Raw genomic sequence first — 26,017 nt, 5'->3', positions numbered from 1 at the left:
ATTCTTTTACAGACACAAACCCTGGAATCACCACAGGTGTCTGGAAATTCTGAAAAATCAGATTAAAAGGTATTTCAAGTTAGACATTCAAAAAATAAGTAGACATTTATAAAAGTCTTAGGCAAATTACCTCTTCAGACATCAAAGAATTAAGTTATGAATGTTTTTGGGAATGCAAAAAGAATCTATCAGGTTTGATTGATAAAAGTGTAGCTTTTAACTAAGACTGAAAAAATGGAAGACTGGCAACATTCTTTTCCAGAATAATATGCTTCCTCTGCTTTTTTCCAGCATAGTGCACATAAATCAAAGAAATGTTAAAGAGGCCCATACATCACAAGTTGGCATTTCTAAACTATTTACAAAATCTGTTATAGTCAAGAGGATGGAAAACATACAAGTGTGACCAGCAAAGTTCCTGAAAGAAAAAAGGTAGTTCTACCATCCCAGCAGGGTAAAGGTTGGAAACTCTTGACAGTAGACTTTAAAACCATTAAACCAAGACAACCCTGATAATGCAGGGTTGCAAAAAACAAACAGGATGGTGTGATCAGCCAAATCTGGTGACAACTAGCATTGAGTGCCATGTCCAGGGATGGTGACTTCACCTTCCTATCAGCCCTTTCCAATGTCTGAGCAGCCTTTCTGAGGAGAAATCCTTCCTCATGTCCAACCTGAACATCCCTGGCAAATGCTCTAAGGAGGTTTGAAGTACAAAAGCAGGGCTGACCTCACTGCAGGCAGCCAGCCCCAGAAAGAGCAGGAGCTCCAGTGCTGAGCTGTGTATCCATCACATCTTCTCATCCCCACATCTATGCACACAACAGATTTCAACAGATTAGGTTTTCCTCAACAACTTTTACAGATGAGAATCTCATCTTCTCTTCTGAAAGGAAAGAAGTGGATTATGGAAAGTTTATGTGTCCATCTGTTGGAGATGTCACACTCTGACTAGAGAGTGCAAAAAGCACAGAGATGTTTTACAACCAAATCCCAAACTTACAGTAGTCTGTACGAGTGAAGAGCCATATGCTTTGCAAAAAAACACTTCTTTTGCTACACATTTTTTTGCCACAGCACAAAGAGTAACAGTTCGAAAGCTGCTGTAATCTTTATTTCTGAAAATAGATCACATGTTCTTACTCTCATCTGCCACACTTGGGTGAGTTACTGATAGGAAACCAGAAAAACAAGGAAATACTACTCTGGGAAATGCAAATTAAAGACACTCTGCACTGCAAGGAGATACTTGCAGCTACAGAAAGGGGCAGCTCAGAGAGCCCAGGACTGGGATGATGCACAACAGAAGGTTTGGTGCCATGACACATGAAATGCTTTTACAGTTTTCTCTGTTGGAGACTTGCAGTGGGAGCATTTGAGAATAAGCTGGGGGACCTCAGAAATAACTTAAAGAGTAAAACAAATGGAATACACTTCATCCTATTTTCATGGGAGCTTATAATGATATTATAATTAACTCAATTACACCACAAGATTAATAGCCTTTAAAACGCTCCCAGTCATTCATTACAGGCCTAATTAAAACTCTCTTTTGGTGCTGAGCCAGCAAGAAATATGAAATTACTTACTAGCAACCACATAGAAGTATACAAGGTATTACCTCTACTGTGCTGGTGTTTCCATGGTCACAATTCAATGAGAAGTTTGGGCTTGGCTTGTTTGGGTTTTTTTTAATACCAAAAACAAAAAAGACAAAAGTACAAGATCCACTTCAGAGGCTCCAACACCTGCAGCAGCATATCAGCTCACTACAGCTAACCAGCTTATTTCTAGTTTTGCTGCAAGAGTTAAGGGCTTCTACAATAGCAGATGCCTTTCCTCCCACACATCAATTAATTTGCAAATGCGCTCAGGTTGTAGAAATAATGAAGTGCTGAATGCTTCTCTATTGACAAGTTTTGCTGTCAGGAGGTGGATGCTGTGGGCGAGGTGCTAAAATCCTCTGCTTCTCTCTGCATGCCAAAGGAAAGACACCACACGAAACTTGGACATGAAACTTGCTCACAGCTAACAGGGCACATCAATTACTGTATTTACTCCTCTCTTGTTGGAACCAAAAGGAAGATATCCTCTCCAAAAGCTGTTTATTGTATTTATTTAGGTATTTATAACACACCGTTTTACAGAGAGGTGGGAGGTTTTGTGCTGACCCAAGAAACATGGTGTATTTGAGGAGAAAAGCAGTATTTTTCATGTATTTTTAGGTATGCTAAAAAAGTTACATTAAAATTGAGGTTACAAATGAAGAATTCTGTAACGAGGAAATGCTTCATAATGCCTGTGCAATCTAAATCAGTCTGCCTGTGCTAAGGATTCAGACTTTCATTATGTGCTTCCTTCCAGACCTCAAATTACCACAGCCTGCAGATCTCATGGATGAAGAGGCAGTTACTCAGCACCATTTTCATGCACAGAATGTTATTTGCAGGATCTCACACAATGCCCACACTTCTCCTCTCAGATGCCTTCCACCATATTTTCCTGCTTTATCCTGCTTCTTTACAAATACTGTTAAATTTACCTTCACAATTCTTATTCCACTCATGCTGGGTGTGGATCTGAGGAATCTCAGATTTTTAACAACACTAAATGTTTTTACTACATACTTACTATATTTGTAGTAGAGTTTCCATAGATAATGACTGCAGTCAGGTGCTGAGCAAGTCTTTGAAGCAGCCAGAGGAGGCTTTTAGCCAGGTCGTGGCAAGGTTGGAATCTCTATCCCCACTTTTATCACTAGAAATAAAGGATTAGTCTGGAGCAGTCCATTGTAACATTCTGTCTGGACCAGCCACTAATTGGAAATAAAGCACATCCTGCCAGATATTCTCAGCAATCAAGTTAAAAAAATTGTAAGTTACTGAACTTTCAGGTAGGTCCCAGACTATTCCTCTCCAATTCTTCCCATGTTTAATTACCACATACCATGCTTAATTTTAAACCATCCACCTCAGCAGCAGTCCAAATTTGTTCAACTTTTATTTTCAATTACTGATTTTTTTTTTGTTTGCTTGTTTGCTATAATAAAGAACCCTCTTACCCACTTTCCCTCCCAGTAGACGTTGGTAAAAAGCAGGTGATCCATCCATTATCTTTTCTTTCATGAGTGAAATAAATTGACTTGTTTGATCATACAGAAGGAGCACAGGAACCCAAATTCTTCTGGCTCAATTCTCAACTAGAAAACCCCATATTAATGAGCACCAGACAAATGGTAACTAGGTAGTTTTACAATTAAAATGATGCTTAAAATAATTTTCAAGTGTTAATAACTGAAAATGCTATTAGTAAAGGTACTAACAGGTAAGGAAATTTGCTGTTAAAAATAGATGAATTTCTGCTTTTTAAAATATGCAATTTTCAGGCTGACCTTGTTCCTTTTAAATTTTTATAGCATCTTCAGTTCCAGTTTGAGATTTTTATATGGGGTAGGCAAACCTTCTTATGTTCTGTATTAAATGCAAGACACCTCCTTGGCATGATCTGCAATATTAATAATATAACAGTACCAATTTCAGGAGCAGCACTGTAGCATCAACACATGCATATCTACATGAATCAAAATTTAACCATGTACATCATGGAAATCTTTAATAGATCACAAGAAAAAAGTAGTTCTAAGACAGCTCAAAGACAATTTGAGGTTTCCTCTTTTGCCATACAAACACATGACCTTGTCATGCCTCACAAGGTAACACCAAGGTAGCTGATGCAAGAAAACATATGCTTCTTTTTACTGGGCTCAAAATAGGAACAGAGGGGAAGGAGAATCATACTCAGGGCCAAACCCAGGTTTCTGAAGACCAGACTTTCAGCTGTCACTGTACTGAGCAAAAAATGTCCCCACCCACACGAGCCCTACAGGATTCCTAACACTGACTGCCACTACAGAATTGGGAAAATACTTTCTGGAAATTACAACCATTAGGGATTCATTACTTAGCCAGGAATTTGCACTGGTGTTATCACAGGGTTTTAAGACTTGGAGACTGAGCCATTTTTATGTTGCTGTGGGACCCAGTTAAAGCTACAGGAAAAAAGAAATTATTATTTTTCATGGATTTCAAAGGAGACCAACATATATTTCATTTTCCATGCACTGACTGTCTTGCAGGCACTCTTCAACAATCCAATTACTACTTAGATGTTGGCCATCTAGCCCACAGACATTTCAGATCCTCATTTAAACCTGGACATCCCTTATTTCTGTATCTTGATAATCACTATGAAAATCCTACCAGATCAAAGCCCAGCAGTTTATCAGTACCTCAGTTGAAGGCACTAAGTAAACACACATTCCTCTCACTGCTCTGTGGACTTCATTACTAATGAAGTAAAAATTGCAGACATCAATCTATTGCTTCAGATGGCAATCATCAGAAAAATAAACAGGAATGTGGCTGCTCACAGTGGCTCATCTGGCACATTCACTGGAAGGTAAATTAAAAGCACTAATGACCAGAGCACAACAAGCAAGGGAATAACATTGGATTTGAATAGAAAATGCCCCTACAATGCTTCATTCAACCAAGGCTGAGTTTTCTCCCTCAGTCTTAACATAAACAACTATCAGTAATAGTTTTAATTACTTTACCCATCTCTGCTGAAGACCATACTGCCTACAAGCCCCTACAGAAGAAATGAACACTACTGGCATTATTTCTGAATGTTCCCCAGTACAAGAAAAAAATGAAAGGCAGGAAAATTAAAAAAAAAAAATCATCACAATATTCCTTTATCTCTTAAAAGAACCAGTGAGGCTCTGAGGGGGTTCTCCTTCCCTGCACCTGCATCAGCCAGTTCACAGCTGTTATCACACCCATCCCTGAACTGGGTAATTCCAAAAAGTCCAGCTGGCTCTTGGAAACAGCACTGACCTCCCTTTAGTTTGGGTAGTACCAAAATCTCAGCACCACCCTGCACTGGTCTCAAACTCATCCTACTGACTGCTTCCCATAAAAACCTCAATACATGCCATATATAGGGTCTGCCACTTTCCAAAGCTTGCCAGTCCTGAACAGCCACAGAATACCTTATATTCTCTCTTATTCTTCTTTTCCTCATTTCAAAACCCAAAGTAACTCCTTCTCCAACAGTTCTGAGCTGGCCAGAAGCAAACTCCCTACGGAGCTGAGGACAGCACGGTGCCTGTAACTGCAATACTGTGGGTGCAGAACACTGGAGAACCACTGCAAGTGGAAATGTAAAAATGCATCATACATGTAAGAAAAAGGTAAACAAAACCCAAACCTGTATCTTTTGGTCATGAAAACAGACAAGGAAATTGTACTACAAAAACCCGATGCAACTTACATTAGAGTTGGAATTTTCCATTGCAAATACAATTTTGAAGTAGACATGAGCTGATAAATTCAGCATTAAGTTTTCTAAAAGTATTCTCAACTCTTCAGCAGTGCATGTACTTACACAACCAAAAAGGATCTTTCTGTATGAGCTCATAGCACCAGCAATATGACAAACTGGTGTGCATTTAAGGAAACTGGGGCGGTGGGGGAGCCAGACACTGCTTCTCACAAATTATGATTTTTGAACTTGCTTCCATCGCTTCTCCAGCTACAAAATCTTTTTTAATGAGGACATTACCTACCTACCTAACTCACAAAGTTTATTTTATCAAGACAGTAATTCAGCAACATGAACAACTGACAATTCACTCAACTATAGTTTTTGCCTGAGGCTTTCACAAAAACATAAAAGAGCAAGAAAAACTTAAAAATGGTGCTGGAGAGCTGAAGCCTTGCTGGCGGCACGCTGAACAAACAGGAACAATTGAAAGCTGAGGAGCAGTCAGTAATTTATACTACTGAGCCCAATGCCTGGACAGTAAGGAAAACAGATGGCTCTGCAATATGGAGATGGCTCCATGAAAAGCAGTCAGCACAGGGATGCTACAACAACTCAGCAGCAATACTTGGCCTGGCTGTAACAACCACAGCAAATCAAATTCCATCATTTCACAGGATAAAACAAAAGAAAAGTAAACGAGAGTAAAAGAAAACAGAAGTTCTTATTACAGCTGGCCTATATTCCATGATAAAGCGTGGGCTCCTTCAGAGTTTCTCCAAGAGTCCTGCACAGACTGTGCAAATAAATGAGCTCCATCCTCCCGGCAGGAGCAGCGCTCCTCTTCCTGTCCCGGCCCCCTCCCAGGAATTCTGCATCACACCCAACGTCTCTGAACGTCAGCTATTTAGTTCTACTTTTAGCTCTGCTTTAAATAAAAGTGTGTGGAGTGCAAGCTGCATAATGAAGGCTCAAAACCATGGAGATGGCACAGTCTGCACCGGGCAGCATTACCAAGCTGAGGGGGTTTTAGGGTTTGCTTTTCTTTCTGGCAGATTTATTTACATGGAACAAAACCAAAATTTGCCAAAGGAAGTTTCCAACTCCGTGCTGGAGGAGACAAGAAGCTGGTTCCAAATGGAAATGGCCCTGTTTGAGCCTTGAGGACAAACCCAGAGGCAATGGTAGGGAACACATCAACAAACACATCAACACAGGAAGAGAGGGCGAAGGAGTTCTTGACAAATGCGTAAGGACCTCAGACTAATTTTTTTAAAGTATTGCATTTCAAGGCCATCGTGACTAAGCAATATACCAGTTATGCAAGGACTTAAAATAAGCTAAAAATCTAGCACAAAACTTTTCAGAAAGGCCAAAACATTATAAACTCTTTGACCGTAAGAACCTCTTAAAATAAATATATACTCACTATGGAACCAGAGCACAGGTGAAAGCCTCAATTTAAAGCCAAACATAAGATCCTTCTTCCTCTGCAAGTTTCCTGTGATAAATCAGGTTGTTTAAAGGGCAAGCTCAGTAGCTGGATTTAGCAGAGAAAATATCATCTTGCCTTGCACACCGTGACAGGTGATGCTATTCAGCTACAGATTATGCTGACATATTCCTGTTTCACCTATAGGATTGTTTTAATTTAAAAAAAAAAATCCACTAAAACGAGTATTTTACTGTAGAATATTGTCTATTATTTTTCTTAAATCAAAACTCACTGACACAGTTGCTGATGTTGGTAAAAGGCCTCTGCACACAGTTTTACAAATGGTTTAGAATTCAGCATGAGCACACAACTGCCTGAACTTGGGGTAGGCTTGTAAACTCAAAAGCCCAAGTTTATCATCACTCTCTGGGAGAAACCAAATATTATTGTTCTTTAAATAATAATCAAATAGAAAATCAAAGCAAGTTCTTTTTAAGGAAGATGCTTTCAGATACATTTCTCTTTTTCCAGACTTAAGCCTGAGTCATTGTACAAGAATTAGAACAGAACCTGCAGTGTACAGTCCCAGCATCCTCCTGCCATGACTGTGGCCATTGACAGTGCACTTCTCAGGAAAGCAAATATTAAAATTGATTGAACACCGTTGCTCAAGTACTCTTGATAATAAAGGGATTATTCTTCTCCTTTTCTAATGGGTATTTTATTCTGGCAACTAATGGATTGTATATTAAACTGTTCCAATTGCAAGCAGCATCTGCTGCTACAATTACCAAACTGAAGAAAGAAGGGATCTAAAGCTCTGTGATTTGAAGGAAAAACAAGAAGAGAGAAAGGCATAAAGTTTACATGACACTAACAATCCCACTGACAGGTTTTTCTGACTTTGCAAACTTCCTTTCACACAGAAGCATTCTTCTATAACCTGACAATTCCCTGTAGCCTGAAAACCTCACGAACATGTCACAGATTTTTGTTTTCAACCTCTCTGAAGTTCCTGCAAAAATCTTTCTAACCTACTGGTCAGGATGACATCCAACTGCAGACATGAAATTAATAACTGCATCTGCAGTACCCTTCTTGAACTACTTCTGCCCTTTACAAGATTCATTGTTTCCCTAAGTACCCTTTTAATGAAGACAAACAAACACCAACAGAGGTTACAAAAAAATAAATAGATTTAAGCAACTTGCAAGAAAAGAAAAAGCAAATCATTCAGTCAAGGCATGTTTGACTTTATCAGCCACTGAGAAAACCACAAAGGACGTGCTGCTGCCCCAGTTTGATCATCCAAGTCTCTGAAAACTTTCCCTGGACCATTATTTATTCAGGAAAAAACCCCTTTCCATCTTTACCAGAAGAGTGGTGAACATGAGACATTAGTTTTCCAGACTTCACAGTGGCTGACAAAGCAAAACACAGACTGAATTTAGGCAGCCAGCAGAGCAAGAATCTCTGAAAAAGGGCACCTTAAATAAATGCACAATAAATGTCTCCTCAGCCCACTCAAGCAGAGCCTTCAGCCACTGCTCTGTGTCCATGTCTGCTTTAAAAGCAGGTCATGGATGCTTAGAGAAAAGCCACAGACCCTGATTTCCATCCATCTGGGAATTACTACATTTTGCAAGTTAGCACATATGAAAATGCACTAAGGACAGTACTCTCTGAGTTCATTTAGGCTCACAGAGTTCTACTACAAATAACTCTGTAAAACAGTTAACATGATCTACAACAGATTTTTTAAAGGAATGTGACTCTTGAAGAGAATCAATTTCCCTGTTCTGTTAACACAACAAAACCCTTTCCATAGCCTGACCACCAGCAAATATGCATTTACTAGCCACAAAAAAAAAAAAAAAAAAAAAAAAACCAACAAAAAACCCATAAAGTTACTTTGAAATTTGTTTGAAGATTAGCTAAAAGTGTCTGCAGTGCTTCACTCTCCGATTCAGCTCCCATGCCAATAAAGTCTATTCCATTTTAAACTTCTTCTCTTTTATTCCATGGAAGAGCCACACAAGTTTATCAGTACAGGAAAAGAGCAAAACTTCATTAATAAGTCCTATCAAATTGATATAGCAAGAATATGGTACATGAGGGAACAAACCAGAACACGTTACTGTTAAAGTTTATCAACCTAAATTAAACTTCTTTTCCCCCCATCAACCCCTTTTTCATTTCAAGACTCTTTCTCTTTGCAAGGAAATTTTATCTGAGCAGGTGAATATTCCATGTCCCTGCTGCTTTTAATTCATGCAACCTTCTATGGCACCACAGTTGCTTCATTTGGGCTCTTGCAAAAAATTAAGAGGAAATTTATTCACCTGTGTGTGCAGATATTGTTACCTATCACATGGAAATACCACTTTGAATCACCATATTTACAAAACAGAATATTCCACAGCTGCCTGGTCTCTATGGACATCTGTACAACACAAAGTGCAGCATAAAACAGGAGCAATGAGAAGTTCTTTTGAAGGTCCCACACATGAAAGGGGATTTGCTGACTCTCTGCACCTGCGCTGCTCTTTGAAGGGACAGAATCATCCCTGGGATGCATCAGCTCAAGCAGTTGCATGGATTATCTAACAAGACAGCCAAACTGCAGCTCTCCTCACAGCTTTTCTTTGGAAGAGAGATTTGTTCCTTCCAAATCCATCAGGAACAGTGAACTCCTCTCTGCTTCAGCTCTTCCAGAGGGGAAGTATTGGCTTGGAGGAAATAACAACTAAGTAGCTCCCTCATCGACAGCAGAAAGCGAGCGCATTGACTTGTGCCCTTTCTGTATTGATGCCCTGGCTGAGTAAATGAAGATGTACAGGGGAAAAGCAAAGAGCACCACAAGCAGGTATGTGACCCAGAAAAGCACAGTAGCAATTTTATATCTTCTTCAATCTTCCTGAAATGTGATTACAGTTGACCTTTAAATCTAGTAGATCAACCAATCGATTCTGCTGGAACAACCCTGTGTGTGATCTAAGAGCATGCCCATGCTTAAAAAACTTCCTGTGCCTCCCTGGCATAGTCATTTTATTTTGTCGTAAAAGTTACCAAGATTTGTCTGAATTGATTTTACTTGCAAGAAAAACACACCATCAAAACTGCAGCATCAGCAGACTCTAAAGGTCTTAGATTCTTGCAGGATGAATGCAATATCAATACAATTAGGATGTATCCATATGAGGTACACCAGAGGGATGGAAAGAAGATGTTTTTAATCTCACTTAATCCTAATGCAGCCCCAAGTCTGCTTTTTTAGACTGTGGGAAAAAAATAAATACAAGGGAAACTACAAACACTCCAAAGTATTTGCCAGGCAAAACATTGAATTTGGAACAGAAAACAGATTTAACAGCTCTTTAGGAAGTAAACCTTTAAAGCTTTCCTGTTGTGTTGGAGGAGAGTTTTATTTCAGCTGATAAATTGTCCTTTAAAAAAAAAAACAACCCAAAAGAGACTTCAGGATGGTGTTTGTCCACAGTGGGCTTGGTGGAATAAGATGCTCATGTGCAGCATCTCCCTCAGATTTCTCTGAGCACTCACTCTATAGCACAATCCTTATTTTATAGTTAGATGTTTTACAGATGGAAAAAGACATTCACAACAAAGACACTTGTGAAAACTCATCCAGCAAGTTAAGGCCAGAGGAAAGAGGAGGATGGATCTCTCCAGTCCCATGACAAACTTGGCAACGCTGCTGCTCCCAAAATCTTCACCCTCCCCATCAGAAGTGTTCTGGGAAGTGCACATCACACACTCGTGTTCACAGAGTCAACTACACAGCAAGTTCTGTTAAGCTGAAAGTTATTAACTTCACTCCACATTACATGCAGGGTGTCCAAAAGAACCAGAACATTGGAAATCAAAGGTTAACTGGTGCTTTATCAGGCACAAGAGAGCTTACAGACTTGATCAGCTCTGTGATCTATGATATTTCTGATATTTCTACAAACAGCTTTGGAAGAAGCATCAAATAATGCAGCCAAAAAAAAAAAAAAAAAAAAAAAAAAAAAGGGGAAAAAAAAAAGATGGCACTGAGCAAACTGAAAATACTACACTGAAAATTCTGAAAATACAAGATTTGACTCCAGAGTAAAACTGAAGCAGACGGCAAAGCAGAGAACTTGTTAAGTCTGAGTGCAGAGACAACTGCAGAGAAGACTCTAAATAGAACCCAACTGAAAGCAGATGGGTAGGGCAGGGAACATTAGAATAAAAATCTAACTAATGGTAAAACACACAGGGATGTTTTTTCTCAAAAGAGAAACATATATCCACCCTCACTGAGGGATAACCTCGGAGGGAGGAGGAAGCCATTATCTTTTTAACTGCAGCTTATTTGATACAAAAGTGGCATATTCTCTGAATGAGGAATTCTTTTTCCACAAGAAAAGCCATCATCTGAAATGAGACAGAGCCCAGTAACACTGCAGTAGTTGAGAATGTCATGATTTCCATCAAAAAACTGTTTTGCAGAGATCAGGAACAGCTGTTTCAAACTGAATTAGACTAAAACTGGAAACAAGCTGTCAAACCCCAAAAAATATATTTTATACATAAAAGAATGTATTTGATTCAGCTGTTTTATCATGGTGGTCAGCCAAAAGAGAAATAAAGTAACATTCTGAGATCCAGACGTTGTCGCAAAGACTCTCTCATTTTAACACTCTTTATGTAGATTTATTCCTTTGAGCATTTGGAATAGGAAAAATGTCAAACAGCTCATATCACAGATTCTTGAATATTTTCAAACCATGGGCAGCTTAAAACAGTTTAAAGACACCTGAGGACTCTTGCTGCTCCAGTCCACATTCTCTGCATCTTCCATAGCAGTAACAGGCTGGTGCAATAATGAAAATATACTGACATGAAAAGATTAAAATAATTCACTTTAACCCACCACTTGTGGGTAATAGCACATGCATCCAGCTCCTTTTTGTGCATACTTGCAGATCCTGGGAGGCTTTTAGTGGGTATTTTCAATATTGATTTCCCTAGGAATTGCAGTTTCATGTAATGAGAAGTAATTACATCTATTTTAGAATATACTGTAAAATGTCACATCAAGATACAATTCCTTTGTGTCTAATGGCCCATACAGTACACAGAGCACCTTGAGTACTCTGCCACTACCAGTTACAGGAGCTTAGAGAATCCAGGTACAACAACCAAATTAATCAAGACTCTGCTGGTTTTGACTAGAACTATTTGTTGCAAAGCACAACCCTGAACATCAAAGACCTCTGTGATTTTATTATGTGCTGTAAGATGTAGCCATTATACTCTGCTTGCCAACCAATTCTGAGGCAATCTTGAAAATACCCTCAGCATTTCAACACGGTCATTACTTCTCATAATGATGATTCATGCTAATTCCATCTAATAAAGATATTAGTTATTACTGTCAGTTTGTCAGCAGATGGGCTCTTGAAGAAGAGGTATCTGAGAACAAGGAAATTCATGAACATATAAAAAAATGTACACCCCGAGAAATGCATTTTTAACTCTCTAGAAGACCAGGCAATCATGCAACAGCAGCCATGTGCCATTTCTCCTCTCAGATTACTCATCCAGTCCAGATTTAGGCATTTTAACTCGAGGGTTTAAGTTTTCAGCACCCTCAGTGCAGCTCCAAAGCATGACTGAATGCTTTACACTAAGCCAAGAACTTCACAAAAGAGCACAACAAGGTAACTGCTGCTCAGGATACAGAAACTTTTGATCTTTCTTTGAAAAGATCAAAAATGTGAAAGACTAGCACCTGGTAGAATCAATCAGCTTTCATTAAGTCTTCTTTTATTAATTCAGAGGACATCTTTTTCTATATACACTGTAACTGAACAAGTGTCAGTGGTTAAAAGATTTATTCATGTTTTTTGTTTCTTCTGCAAGAATCATTACATTCAGGCACTTTAAAATTAGATTAAATGAACTGCTATAAATGCTTGGGCTAATCTTGTATTAGCAAAGGACATGATAACATGTACTGATAAGTGCCTTTATTTCCAGAACTTCAGGATTTGACAGCTCTAGTAGATTTAAATGCTAGCTCATACCAAGAAAATACAGCAGCAGCAAAGGGGGCTGGGAGTGAAGCAGCTCTGAGTGTAATGATCATATTCTGGTCTCTTCTCTATTTTCCTATCAACCTCCAAACCAGGCCAACCACGGCACCACTGAGATTCCAGGAGAGCCAAGACAAGGTTCTGGAACTGCTCAAGAAGTCTGACAGCAGACACAGTTACACAGCCTGCAGCTCTTATCCAGTTGTGGTCCTGATGTCTGTCATGGTCTGTCATTTCTTATCCACATTCTCCAGCTGCCACACAGGCACAAACCACCACCCTTTGTCCAGGCCAGGATTACTCTTCCCTCCCAGGAATACAAAAACCAGCTTTCATTGACCCCAAGAGATTTAGAGGGTCACCACAGACCCTCTGCTTTACACACCTCCAACATCAGCAGCTCAGTATCAGCTCCTGCTGAACCAAAAACTGCTGGCACCTTTTTGCCAAATTCCCATTTTCACAAAGCAGCAAGCAGTGGTCAGAAATGCAGTTTTGATTACATGCTTACACAGTTCCTTACACAGACTAGTCTAGTCTCAATTTTATTAGCTGTTAAACCATCTCCATGTTTTGTTACCCAATTATCAACAGCATGAGATTAAGATACAATGGGGAAGAACTGAGCATTGTTTATGTGCAATTCAAACAAACAAATCCACTGTGAACTGTCTGGGGGGGCAACTTCAGTAACTTCAAAAGAGAACTCAAAGAAGAACACAGATGAGTACATTTCTGCATTAAAAAACCCAAAACACAGGCACAATTAAAGACCTGACAACAACAAAAGTAGAGAGCAACAGGGTGACATCATTAAATTTTCTATTTTATTTGATTTCCTCTAGAAGCTACAAAAAATCTTTTCCATATGAAGAATACTGGTGGGGTTTTTATCACCTGCATCAGTTATTTTATATTAGTGTTCATATTCCTTGAATGCCCTTCATATGAAGGTCAGAGAATGCTTTACAAACATCTTTTATTTGCCTCAAAGAAAGCAAGAAAGGACATGGAGTCTCTGAAAACATTCTTTGTGTTTTCATGGTGCCACCCTCCACAAGATGGTCAGGCTTGTTCACCAGCAGTGAGTCAGAACCATGGAGGGCTGAGGCAGAAGAGAACTGGAAATTCAAAGGAATGCTGGGTCTGAGGCTTTCTCTCAAAGCTCCTCTTGTTCTGCAGTCCTGCATATTCATCAATTAATCCCCAGACAACATGGATTTCCAGTTATACTTTGTTTTATTCCTCAGATTCTGCAAGTAAAGCCTCTTCTGCTGCTCTGATGGCTGCACTGTGAGATACCCAGGCCACATTTCTGTGCCTGCCTTAGCTGCATTCAAACTCAATACAAAGCAAGGCAGTTTTAATTGGATTTGATGACCACATTATACAACTTAGAAAGGGAAAGTGATCACTGCCTTATAAATTACACATTTGAGCCATCCAGCATGAAACGTATGAGGAGTTCTTGCAGAGGGAAAGAAGGAGTTAGAGGAGGAAGAACTAGGAGTGGGCAGAAGTGTTTTGGTTAAAACAGAGTCACATCAATCATTTCCATCCTGAAATAGGCTAACAGCTAGGACATTAATACTTATCAAAGAAACAGGGGAAAAAACCCACTCATTAGCAAATAAAGGTGTTGCAAAGCATTAAATAATTCCCACCAGCTGACAAGGGGGCTGTGATTTATAATAGTGTGTTATTGATAGATCACCTCCCATAATTAGGAAAAGTGAGACTGGTACTGCTTACAGCATTATTTTGATCAGAGCCTTGAAAAATACTGTTGAATAATAATAAACAGTAGGCATAACAATAAAAAAACACCATAACATTGCTCTCAGGCTGCTTCAGATTTTTTTTGTTTCAGATTTGAAACAAAATATTTAAAAAAAAATCAGCAAGAAAGGCAATTCTGTTGGACACATAACCTTATTTCACAACAGCATCCTGGTGTGAATTATTATTATGATAACTCTGGGAGGATCACAGATATAAAACATTCAAACTATGCAGCAAAAATAAGTCAGAACCAAAGGCTAATTATTTCTCATTTTTTTAAGCAACAAGTTACTTCTCATAACTTTTCTCTTCCTGAAGAAACAGAATAACTTCAGTCTACTAAAATGTCAAATAAATTCAACTAACTTCCCTAGTAGCACAAGTCAGCATATGCAGGAAATTCTCATCTGCCATGATAACTTTCCATATAGCAAGGAAAAAAAACACATTGGCAATTTTAATTTCCTTTCAGTCACATTATCAGGTGTCAAAACCACTTTTATACCTAACAATAAAATAGTTACAATAGCCCTGGCTTGAACTTTTGTCAGAAAGCAACATAAAAATGAAAGGCAAAGAAACAGAGAGCCCAAGAGCTGAAGATTCCAGGAACTCACAGCTGAGGAAGGAAGATACATTTCCAAAGAGGAGACATAACTGATGTTATCCATCTCTAATGCCCCAGACACTGCTTGAGGCAGGATCTCCAGGGAAAACAAGCCCTGTCTAACAAGCACTAGCTGGTGATTCTGCCTTTACTGTTGCTATTATTGTAAGCTTCCCTGTTTTCCTCACGGTTTTCTCCATTTTCTCCTCTCACTATATTCACTTTCTTTTTCTAAACTATCAATGCAGAGCTCAAAGACCCTCAGAAAAATTTCACGTCCCACTTTTTCCTCCTCCAGTAAAGCACACGTGGACTACTGAAATTACATTTTGGTACAAGCACTTCCATCCTCATCACAGCTTTCCCAGTGCTTCTTCTCCTCATCACTGTAATATCAAGGAAAATTTCCACACTACCTGAACTTGCCATCCCTGGTCACTAAAACCAACCCTGCAATAAGAAAAGGCAGTATTCTCCAAGCAGTCAACTGAGCAGTAATTAATAACTGCAGCAGTTGGAAGCACAGAGGTAACCACCTGTTTCCCAGTCATACTAAGACAAAAAAAAAGAAAAAACCAGAACATTAATGTAATTCTGAACCAGATATTTGCCCAAAACCACACAGAATTAAAAGCCCATAAAGGACATTTTTCTAGACTGCCAGGCAAACAACATTAGTCACTGGCTGTAAAATACTTGGCACCTCCAAAACATTTCTGTCCAAAGAACCCAATGCACTTGAGACACATTTAGACTAGAAACTCTCCCAAGAAGTAGGTTAAGTGATATTATCCTCTTTTATCTGCACCAAAAATGAGGCACAATAAAAATTTGTGTGTCCTGTTCAAGGTTACAACAATTAGTGAGTAAAGCAGGAATAGAATCCAAGTGGCCCAGCTCCTATTTTGTGTTCAGTGTTCAAAACCCACCAGTCTGTGCCACTCATTTCTCCAGTGACAGGAATATCAATTCCTGTGCCTGATCTGCAAAGGAAAGGAGCCCACAGCTGTGTTCCCAAAGCAGCTCCCCCCGGGAAGCTCTGATTCTGCTCTTCCAAATCAGACTCCACCAGAATCTGAGGATCAACACATAACAGCATGACACAGTATTATAATGCTGCATTTTTGTAGGGAAAAAAGTCCTGAAAGGACATTTTGGCCACCTGCCTAAAATTCCCAAGAAGTACCAACACAATAATCCAGTTACATTGTCCGTGGTACTGTAAAACTACAATGAAGTCACAATGAGCACGCCCAAAATTCAAAATTAATGTTCCTTGGAATGAACACATCCTTTTACAATCAAGATGAAGTGATTTTTTTTTCCTGTTCTGCAGTGCTTCTCTACTATCATGGTTAACATTTAATGTCATTTATTGTCATTAAACTCAGTATTTGTGTCTAATCAATACTAAGCTACCAAGTGCAGCTGTAACAAGTCTGGTCTTTCTCTACATGCTCTATTGATTGCCTTTTTTTTGAGCCCTACAATAAACACAATTGATACAAATAATTTATCAGGGAACATATCAAAATAATTTAATAAACAAAACCTATCTATACCTTTTCTCTTCAGTCATGTGACAGAAAATCATTTTAACTCATTAATGGTAATCTTAACAGTTCGATTCTAAATTTATGTAAAAACAAGAGGAAGCTATAAAGCAACAAATTTAAATCCAAATATTTTTAGCCTATTTCCACATGCAGATCAACAGTAATTTTTTTTCATTCTGTAATTCCCAGCAAATTACTTTCAAATAAATTTATGACAACTACTGTCCAGCTTTGTTCACTTGTAAAGTTTATCCAAGTTGCCAGAATAATCTTTTCACAGATGAGTAAATTAAATAATTTTATATAAATCTGACTTTCTAAAATGTTACAAAGTCAGAAAAGTTGATTTTTTGCTTCCTGCTTGAAGCAGTAGAAAACAGCCTTCTCAAACACGTGGTTATCACGTTTTGGAAGCAGCATCTCATGAAGATAAAACAATACCACCACCCCTCACACACCCCCACACGTGGGTTCAGCAAGAATTGGAACTGGAGTAAAGCACATGGATAAAAGCAACTCTGAAAACAGCAGGGGATACAACACTGCACTTCAGTGAAGTTAAAAATCAAGGAAAAAATTTGAAATAACATCACCTGTTCAAGACTACAATTGCACTCAATTTCCCCACTTTACTGCTGCTAATAAAATAATTTGAAGGTCTGAACACAAACCCTTCCCTGCAAAGGAAGGGGGAGAAGGAAAGATGACTTGCAGAAGACTATTTTTACTTGAGCAAGTGAACTCAGCTGATGCTGCTGTCACTCAGCAATGCAGGGGAGACTGAGTTTGCTGCTCTCCAGCAAAACACAGCCTTCCTTCAGTGGCTGAAAGTAATCCTGGTTTGGGAGTTGATCCATTCTGCATACACCCTTCACCTAAACAACAAACAAGCAAAAAACCTCTACAGTGGTTAAAGCTCAAGTGTGGGGCATGAAGTACTTAACAGCATCCCAGCAAGAAAGGGGAAACCTGCCCCAAAAAGCATTTTCCTTGCTCAGTGGACATAAAATACACTATTTTCTGTTCCAGTGGAAACCCCTTACCAGGCACTGCCTCGGGCACCCACAGGGCAAGGGCACGGAACACTTCACCAAGGACAAAGGATGAGCAAGTGCACACTGCAGGCCATAAATAACCTCAGTGAAGCTGCAGATGGATAACCCCAAAGTTTATACCACTCAAAGTATGAGCTGACACTCCTGGGTTCCAAAAACCTGCTCTGACCACCAGCACTACTGTAGCTGGATCAAGTGATCACACCACCAAAAGCTTCACTGAACATTTCATCTGTGGGGAAGTATGATATTGGATTAATCACAGCAACAACAAGTATTTTCTCAAAATCTCTTTGTTACCCAGTATTGAGAACAAATATTGAGAACCAGGCAGTTACTTAGTAAGGAAGCTGATATTCTTGAGTTGGTGGTCTCATCTCCTGCAAGAAACAAGCAGCACTGGGAACAGGGAAGGGTGGCACAAGGTCCCTGCTCTTGCTGAAGTGCATGAGAAGAGAGCTCTGGCAGTACCACAAATCTGAGGTCACATCTCTTAAAAAAAACCAAAACCAACAAAACTTAATCAGTATTTCAGTCCAGAAAGTGGCTTTCAAAACTTCCTTTAATCTAAGCTTAGCTGATGCCTTCTGCTCCGTGGTGATTCCCCTTGAATCCCAAGACAGTGCAGGAAGCAGGCAGCTGGTAATGAGGGGAAAGGCAGAGCCCCTGCAGACCCAGTCCTGACTGCTCCAGGCAGCATCAGGCCACACACACCCTGACCAGGAGCCCTCCTGGCTGCTGCTGTCAGCTCAGATTGCACCTGCTCAGACACAGCAGTATATTACAAAATAAAAAAAAAAAAAAAATCAACTGCCAAGATGTACATAACTACTAAACCCAGAATTCAAGTGCAATGACTCAACAGAGACAGTCCATGAGAAAAACAACTACTGCTATCTACACACATCCCATCTTACCCATAATAATCTCTCTGCATTAACCTTGCAGAATGATAACTCATTTTTACCTTATCTAATATTATATCTTCAGTATTACATTAGAAGGTACATATGGATCCTTCTGGGAAACAGCACTTCAATTGTAATAGAGATAACTTATTTTCTTAAATAAAATTGAAGAGGAGGGGAAAAGAAATTAATCAACTAGACCTACATACTGTTCCATGGCTACTCCATGTCTCCACAGGCAGCAAAGTAATTAACTTCCATGATTTCTACTGATACATAAAACAGGTTAAAGCAAAGAAGAAAAACCACTTAGCTAAACTTAAACTTCCTGCGTTTTTCAGTTATGGCTTGGTGAGAGCTGTAAAACACCTGAAAAAGGAAAGTTCCTTTACAGCTGCGTGTGTATGCAATTAATGCATTTGACAAGCTGTTGTGTTCCCAAACAGCTGCTTCCATTACACAGACAACTTTACCATCTGCAAAACTATTGGATAAACTACAGTAAGTAAATATCAGGAGAGCAGGTGCTCATAAATAACAAACGCTGCCAAGATAACACACTTCTGTAAGGGAAGTTTTCATTCTTCCCACTGGATTTCTTCTTACTCCTGAAGCAGGTAAACTCACAATTAGAAATGGAGGAACCAGTGCTGTGACTCACAGGAGCAGTAAAAAAAGGTTCAGGGCAAGTAGCTGTGAACTCACAATTAAATGCAACTCATCTCTACTGCCCCCAGCCAAAGGGGTCAGTCAATTTGTACCTGAAAGTGAGTCCTTTCCAAATACATAACCAAGCACAGCTACAAGTATCAATCCTGGTAAACAAACCAAACCAGCAGCAGCTTAATCTCATCTCCTGGGTCAACACCCATATCCTAAACACAGCATTTTCCATTTATGTCTGTGACTATGATCTTCACTCCATTTCACATCCAGCACTGCTACTTAAACCAAAAATTTGTCCATGCATCCAGGACCAGAAAAAAATCAGGCATTTGCTGGACCACACATTAAAACAAAGCTGCAAATAGAAAGAACCAGCTGTTCTAACATTCAGTACCTCATGAACCACAGGACAGTGCTTTGATATACTGAATACTTGTTTGCTTCTCATAGGTAGCCCAGTTATTACCAACCTTACTGATTATTGTCCTCAAAGTGACTTTTAACAGTCTCCTCATGTCTTAAAAATAAGCAGAATGCATTGAGACATGCAGCACAGTCTGTGCACTCATTTTCCTTGTATTTTGTGAATGTTCTTTTGGAATGGCACCACAGCCCCAGAAGTCTCCTCCCCTGGCAGCCATGGGGCTGTTCATGCCATCAGTAATGCATGAACAATCAAAGGCAGAGGAAAATGCCCTTATCTCAGCTCATCAAAAATACAAGCAGGCAAGCCACAAAGGGGTCACAAATTAAAAATTAAATGCAGGCAGATCTAAAGTGTATTGACAGACCATCACTTCGAAACCATCCCTGAGAAGCAGCTGGAAACAGGAGACACATCATAAGAATCGAAGGCAGCCAGAAGTAATGAAATAACTCCCATTCCAGAAGTGTATTTAGCAATGAAGAATTAAGCAGGAAGAGAAGGATCTGTGGTGGTAAAGCCAGCAGCTCACACCCTCACACAGGCAACACATTTCCTGCAACTTAGCCAGTGTTTTTCCTTTTCCTCTGTTGTCTCTGACTTCTGTTTCACAGCTAAAATAAAAGGTACTGCTCTTCTCCTGCAACATTTCGTTGTGAATATGACTGCACAGGATACTAAAACTTCCAGCTTTCTGAAATCAGAATCCAGGATTACAAAAAATTGCTCTTCAAAGCTCCCTAACACTCTAAGTTAATAAAAAACTACATTAGAACAGCTCTGTAAAGCTATTTCATTACTGCTTGAGTTTACTCTGATAATGACCTAAAGAAGTAATTAAATCCCTGAAGACTTAACTGCCTTACAAGTTTATAAGTTTTCCACTTTTACTTTTGCTGAAAGTAACAAATTAATTATTTTTCCTTCAGTGCCAATAATCTGCTGCTAACAGCAAGGGACACAAGCAAACATTAAATATTTTCTCAATTATTAAATCTCCACTTAAAAATCTTTCCTGTCCCCCCATTTTCCAATCATACCAAATTTCTCTCCATGCCAAATTCTGCTGATTTTAAAAAACATTAACACATATTTGTATTCTGACCCATTACTGTACAAATACTGTGGTATTCATACAAACATTATTGCAGAACCCTATCTTAAATCTCAATATTAGAATGGTTGGCTCAATGCATAACAAGAATTTGCCTACAAAGTATTTGTGCACTCTCAAAGTCTTCCTGGCTCACGTATGATAATAAATAATTTAAAGTGGAACTGTTTCTTTTAATGCTCTAAATATTTTCAGATTTATTATTCCTGCTTACTCCTGCATAAGGGTATTAAAAGCTACAACTCTGGACACACTTACTACTAATAATTATTGTAACAGAAATTAATCCATCTTTTATATTTCTTAAGAGCTTACAGTATTTCAAACATAACTTTAGGAAAGCTTTTAAATACTTACTCATCTTCATACTTCTATAAAAAGAAATAGGCATGCTCAAAAAAATCAGGATGGGAACAGGCAACCTGAAATATAACAGTGCTCAGAGGCCAGCAATAATTGCAATGCCATGTTTACTTACTTTAGAAAATTAGGTGAGGAAAGGAGTATTTCTGACCCACAAGCAGATTGGTTCAGAGTACAAAAGGAAACACACCTATCTAAATCCTACACATATTCAGCACACAGGTTTATGAAACTGAATTATGCTGTTGAGAAAGAGGTTTCTTTCAGCAAAAACAATTAATTTTTTAAATGTAAAAGACTACATCAATATAATTTGCCTTTTTCTTTTACACTATTTAAAATTCAATGCCATATATATGATATGAAAACAGGAGGGATACCAAAGCTGCTGAATACAAAGCTGCTTTTGAGACCATGGGCACAAAATGGTAGGGAAAAAGCTTCAAGATTTCTGATGATGACAACTTCCCTAGAGGACACTTTCCTAGAAATAGTCTGGAGGTGACATAAGCTGTTGATTCTCTGTTCTAATATCCCACTGCAGTGTTTGCTGCCAGATGCAAGGACACAACATACTTTTAATTTCTATCTGCATAAGATGCTAAATGTGGAAATGCTTGGGAGTTAATACCCCCTTTGAGATCAAGGGCATGCCTTGGTATCACAGAAAAGTCTCCTCTTTATTAAAACAACATTTTATCCTTGAAAGTACATTTAGGTATGCATTATGCTCCTCAATTCCAAAAAAAGTCAGCCCTTTTGGCAGCCCCAAACACTCAGAAGTCAGCTGTATGGCCAGTGGATGGGAATGCACAAGTAAATCACAGGGATGTGCTTTGTTACCTTGTTTGACCATTTGTAGGCCTGGAGGAGCTGGCTGTAGAGGGGGGTTTTGTCCTGCACAGGGTCAAGGCTCAGGAGCCCACTGTTGTGCAGGGGGTGGTTCTCTGAGGGCTTCCCAACGAGGTTGCTCAGACGCTCCAGCTCCCTGGGAGGAAGCAGAAGGGCATTTTTTAGAGCTGTGAATCACAGATGTGCAATCCTCCAGGGACAGCAGCACGCACCAATTCTATTTTAGTAGCTAAATGAGTTTTAAATATGTCCCAAATTTGATTTAAAACATAATCCCTCTTATTACCCAAACAATTTGAAGCAGTCTGTTGGTTGTTAAGCTCACTTATTCTTTGGAGAGAAAGCACAAGTCAAGAGTCTTTGAAAACCACCTGGAAAGAGTCAGACTATGGCAGGTCCTGTTCACAGCCCAGGGCACCTCCTCAGAAACCACAAAATTCTGATTTCAGCACTGCCTGCAATACTAGAAGTAATTCTTTTTACCCACCATGCAAGCAGATGCTTCATCATTTCATTAGAGAACTCCAAATTAACATTGTCCTCATATAAATATATACAAGAACTGGCATTAGTTCTAAGCTTGGAGACAATCCTGCAAAGGTTGTGATTACTCTAATCAAGTATCTGCCTTCCAAGTTCTCAGGATCTTCTGATTTCCATGAGCAATTTGTATATCTGTAGTGTAAAATACTCAAATGAAGCATAATAAGCACCATTTTCCCATGAAAAAATCCCTCACTGTGAAATGATCTATCATTGCTTCATATCTCATTTGTCAAACACAACATTTAATCATAACAAAAGTTAAGCAATTTTTCAAACTTGCATTAATCAACTGTAGAAGAAAGGCTGGCCACTTTGCAGAGATATAAAAAGCAGTTTTCCAAGTGACATGACTAATCAAGTGCTTTTCCTTCTGACTGCCCAGTGCTACACCCAAGTCTGAACTTCAGAACTACACTAAATTAAATGCAGCACTTAAAAGGCAGCTTATGAAAACATCTGTAAAGAGAAATCCAAAATATCTCCATTTACATTTAAGAAAGGTTACAAAAATAAACTCCCAACAATCAGACAGTTAAAAGACTTCCAGACTTCACAAAATTCTCCTTTATTAATCATCATTCCTTGAAGTTTTCGTGGCCTACATTCTTTCCAATCCTCTGGTGCTGTGAACACTTGCAAATCTGCTTAATACTCCTTGACAGAATACAACAAAACAACAAGTGTGACTAGGCATAATAACTGAGGATTTGCTACACAGAGATACCAGTCAATATTTTCACTCCATAGAAGTCCACTGGTAATATTAACTTCAGCACACCTTGGAGAATTCCCTTGCTCCTTGAATAGGCCAGTTCATGGAATACCCCGGGTTGGAATGGACCCACAAGGATCCAAGTCCAGCTCCTGAGTTGTTATTTATTATTGTCTGGGAATGAGATTTTGGGGTTATACCTCATTCCTCTTTAGGAGGCCACAGAGGCAAGAAGGAGAACTAAAGGAACAGCTCAGCCTCCATGGAGCAAACTGTGAGGCCTCCTCAGCTTGAAAACTAAAAACCAAAGGGATAAAACACCTACCCCTAGAGCTGGGTACAGCATCATTCATGAGAAGGGTTATCCACCACCCTTCCAAACAGAAGAGAAGTGGGTAACAAATTACCATGATCACAGCTAAAAATCATCAAGGCCTTTTAATTGATGAGAAAGAAAATCTTGCACACAAGACACTGAAGCAGAAGATATCCTGGGAAGGGGTGGTTAAACACCTGGGGACACCTCCTTGGACAGTGCTGGTGGCTCCCAGGAGGATACAGCCAAACCCAGCAACCCAGTGGTGGGACCAACACGGACAATCATTGAGTCAGCGGGGTTGGAAAACACTGTATGATCGTTAATTCCAACCACAAACCTCACACTGCCAAGTCCACCACTAAACCTGGTCCCTAAGTGTACACAAAGTACTCAGTTCCTGTGGCTGTGTTTTCAGCTTAAATACACAAAATTGCTGAATGAAACAGTGCGCCCACATCTCTCTTCTGCCCATAACTTTCCTCCATGTCTTCAGCCTCAGCAGTTTGTCTCTACTTACACAAACACACCTGCTGGTACTAAGCAACTACACTTACCTGGGATAACTTTCCAGCCTGATAAGTTTTGGTAATGAAACGGTCATTCTTGAACCCCTTGGATGCTACTGCACCTAGAAAGTGTCTTAATTTTTAATAAAAAACTTCAAATATAGAGATGAATCTCCCTGCAGCTGAATACCTTCACTTTGTCAATGCCATCCTACCGACAGGTCCTTCGTGAAAACAAAACAACAACAAAAACCAGGTGAATATTATGAGTATATTCAACCCTTTGGAGACTCTGGAGCAGAACACCACGAAGGGGTTAACGCGTACGGTGCTGGGGGGGAGAAACAAAACGAAGCATTTTCGTATTTATTTGCCTAAAACTTTGCCCTGGAGTGAAAACGGCCCCGCCGGGCGCTGAGAGGAGCCAGGACAGCCCGGGACCCCCTCCCTGCCCACCGGGGGCTGCCCCGCCGGGGCCGCTGCTCACCCCAGGTCGCGGCTGACGGAGTGCAGGCTCTCCTGGAAGGCGGCCACGAAGCCTTTCTCGCGGCCCTCCAGGGTCTCCTTGTTGCGCATCCCATCCTTGAGGCAGTCGAAGACCCTGGTGACGCTGGAGCGCAGCGCCTGGATGGCGGCGATGGCCTGGGAAAACGCCTCCAGGTTCACGCCGGGGCTCAGTGCCCCGTCCGCCATCTTGGCCGGCGTCGCCGGCCCCGCCGCCGCTACCGCGGTGCACGCTGGGAAATGTAGTCCCGGAGTGTGTGGGGTGTTGGTTGCCGCGAAGCGATTTTTAAATAACTTTTATCTTCTTTTCCTGCGCCAATCAATCACGGCGTCGGCAAGGCTGGAAGAGACCTGTGAAATCATGGGATTAGCTGGATAGAGCATGGTGCTAATAACACCAAGGTTATGGGTTCGTGTGTAGGTCATTTACTTGAGAGTTGGACTCGATCCTTGAGTGTCCCTGTCAGTTTGGAATATTCTGTGAATCTGTAAATCATCAGTTCTAACCATCCACCCAGTACTACTACCATAACCCCTAAACCACATCACCCAGTACCATGTCCAGATGCCTGGAATCACAAAATTACAGAATCAGGGAATCACAGAATACCCTGAGCTGGAAGGGCCCCAAGGACGATCCAGTCCAGCCCCTGGCCCTGCACGGACACTCCAACAATCCCACCATGTCCTCCAAACACTCCTGGAGCTCCAGCAGCCCTGGGGCCGTGCCCATTCCCTGGGGAGCCGGGGCAGTGACAGCACCCTCTGGGGAAGAACCTTTTCCTAAATCCAATCTAAACCTCCCCTGACACAGCTCCAGATCCTTCAGGGTCTGTTACTGGTCACCAGAGAGAAGCAATCAGTGGCTGCACCTCCATTTCCCCTCTTGTGGAAGCTGCAGACCACAATGAGGTATTTGTAGGGTTTATTCCCTCCCTTGGATGTTCTGTGGATCTGTAGGGTGTTTCCCAGGCACAGAAACAGAAATAAAACCATTTGGAATGGGAAGCATTGGCCCCAGTCCTGCTGCAATAACTGCACTGAGCGTGATGCAGGCAAGAGCATTTCCATCCTTCTGATGCTCCTGGGGAGAGGGGAGATGTGCAGGTCCCACGTTATTGTTCCTCTCTTTGTGATGGAGCCACCTGGTGCTGTGAAAGGGGGTGAAATGAGATGACCACTAAGGCCCCTTCTAACCCAAACCAGCCTGTGATTCCGTGTTTCTATATTTCAGTTGTGATTGCTGCTGAAACAAGGCCC

At 40.2% G+C, this 26,017-nt stretch overlaps 1 protein-coding gene across 1 annotated transcript in view; it reads right to left on the bottom strand.

Annotated features, from left to right (window-relative positions):
- Positions 1–24,968, bottom strand: part of MED27 (mediator complex subunit 27) — an 84,081-nt gene extending 59,113 nt beyond the window's left edge. Inside the window, exons 1-2 of the mRNA XM_009093404.4 lie at positions 24,741–24,968; positions 22,162–22,306 (exon numbers count right to left, since the gene is read on the bottom strand). Coding sequence (XP_009091652.1) covers positions 22,162–22,306; positions 24,741–24,946 — 351 coding nt within the window. The 5' untranslated portion in view covers positions 24,947–24,968. The remainder of the gene's footprint in view (positions 1–22,161; positions 22,307–24,740) is intronic.
- Positions 24,969–26,017: the final 1,049 nt, after the last annotated feature.

This window comes from Serinus canaria, chromosome 17, assembly GCF_022539315.1.
Source record: "Serinus canaria isolate serCan28SL12 chromosome 17, serCan2020, whole genome shotgun sequence".
NCBI lineage: Eukaryota > Metazoa > Chordata > Aves > Passeriformes > Fringillidae > Serinus > Serinus canaria.
The sequence above is the reverse complement of the archived record's forward strand: the minus strand, read 5'-3'. Positions and strand labels throughout refer to the sequence as shown.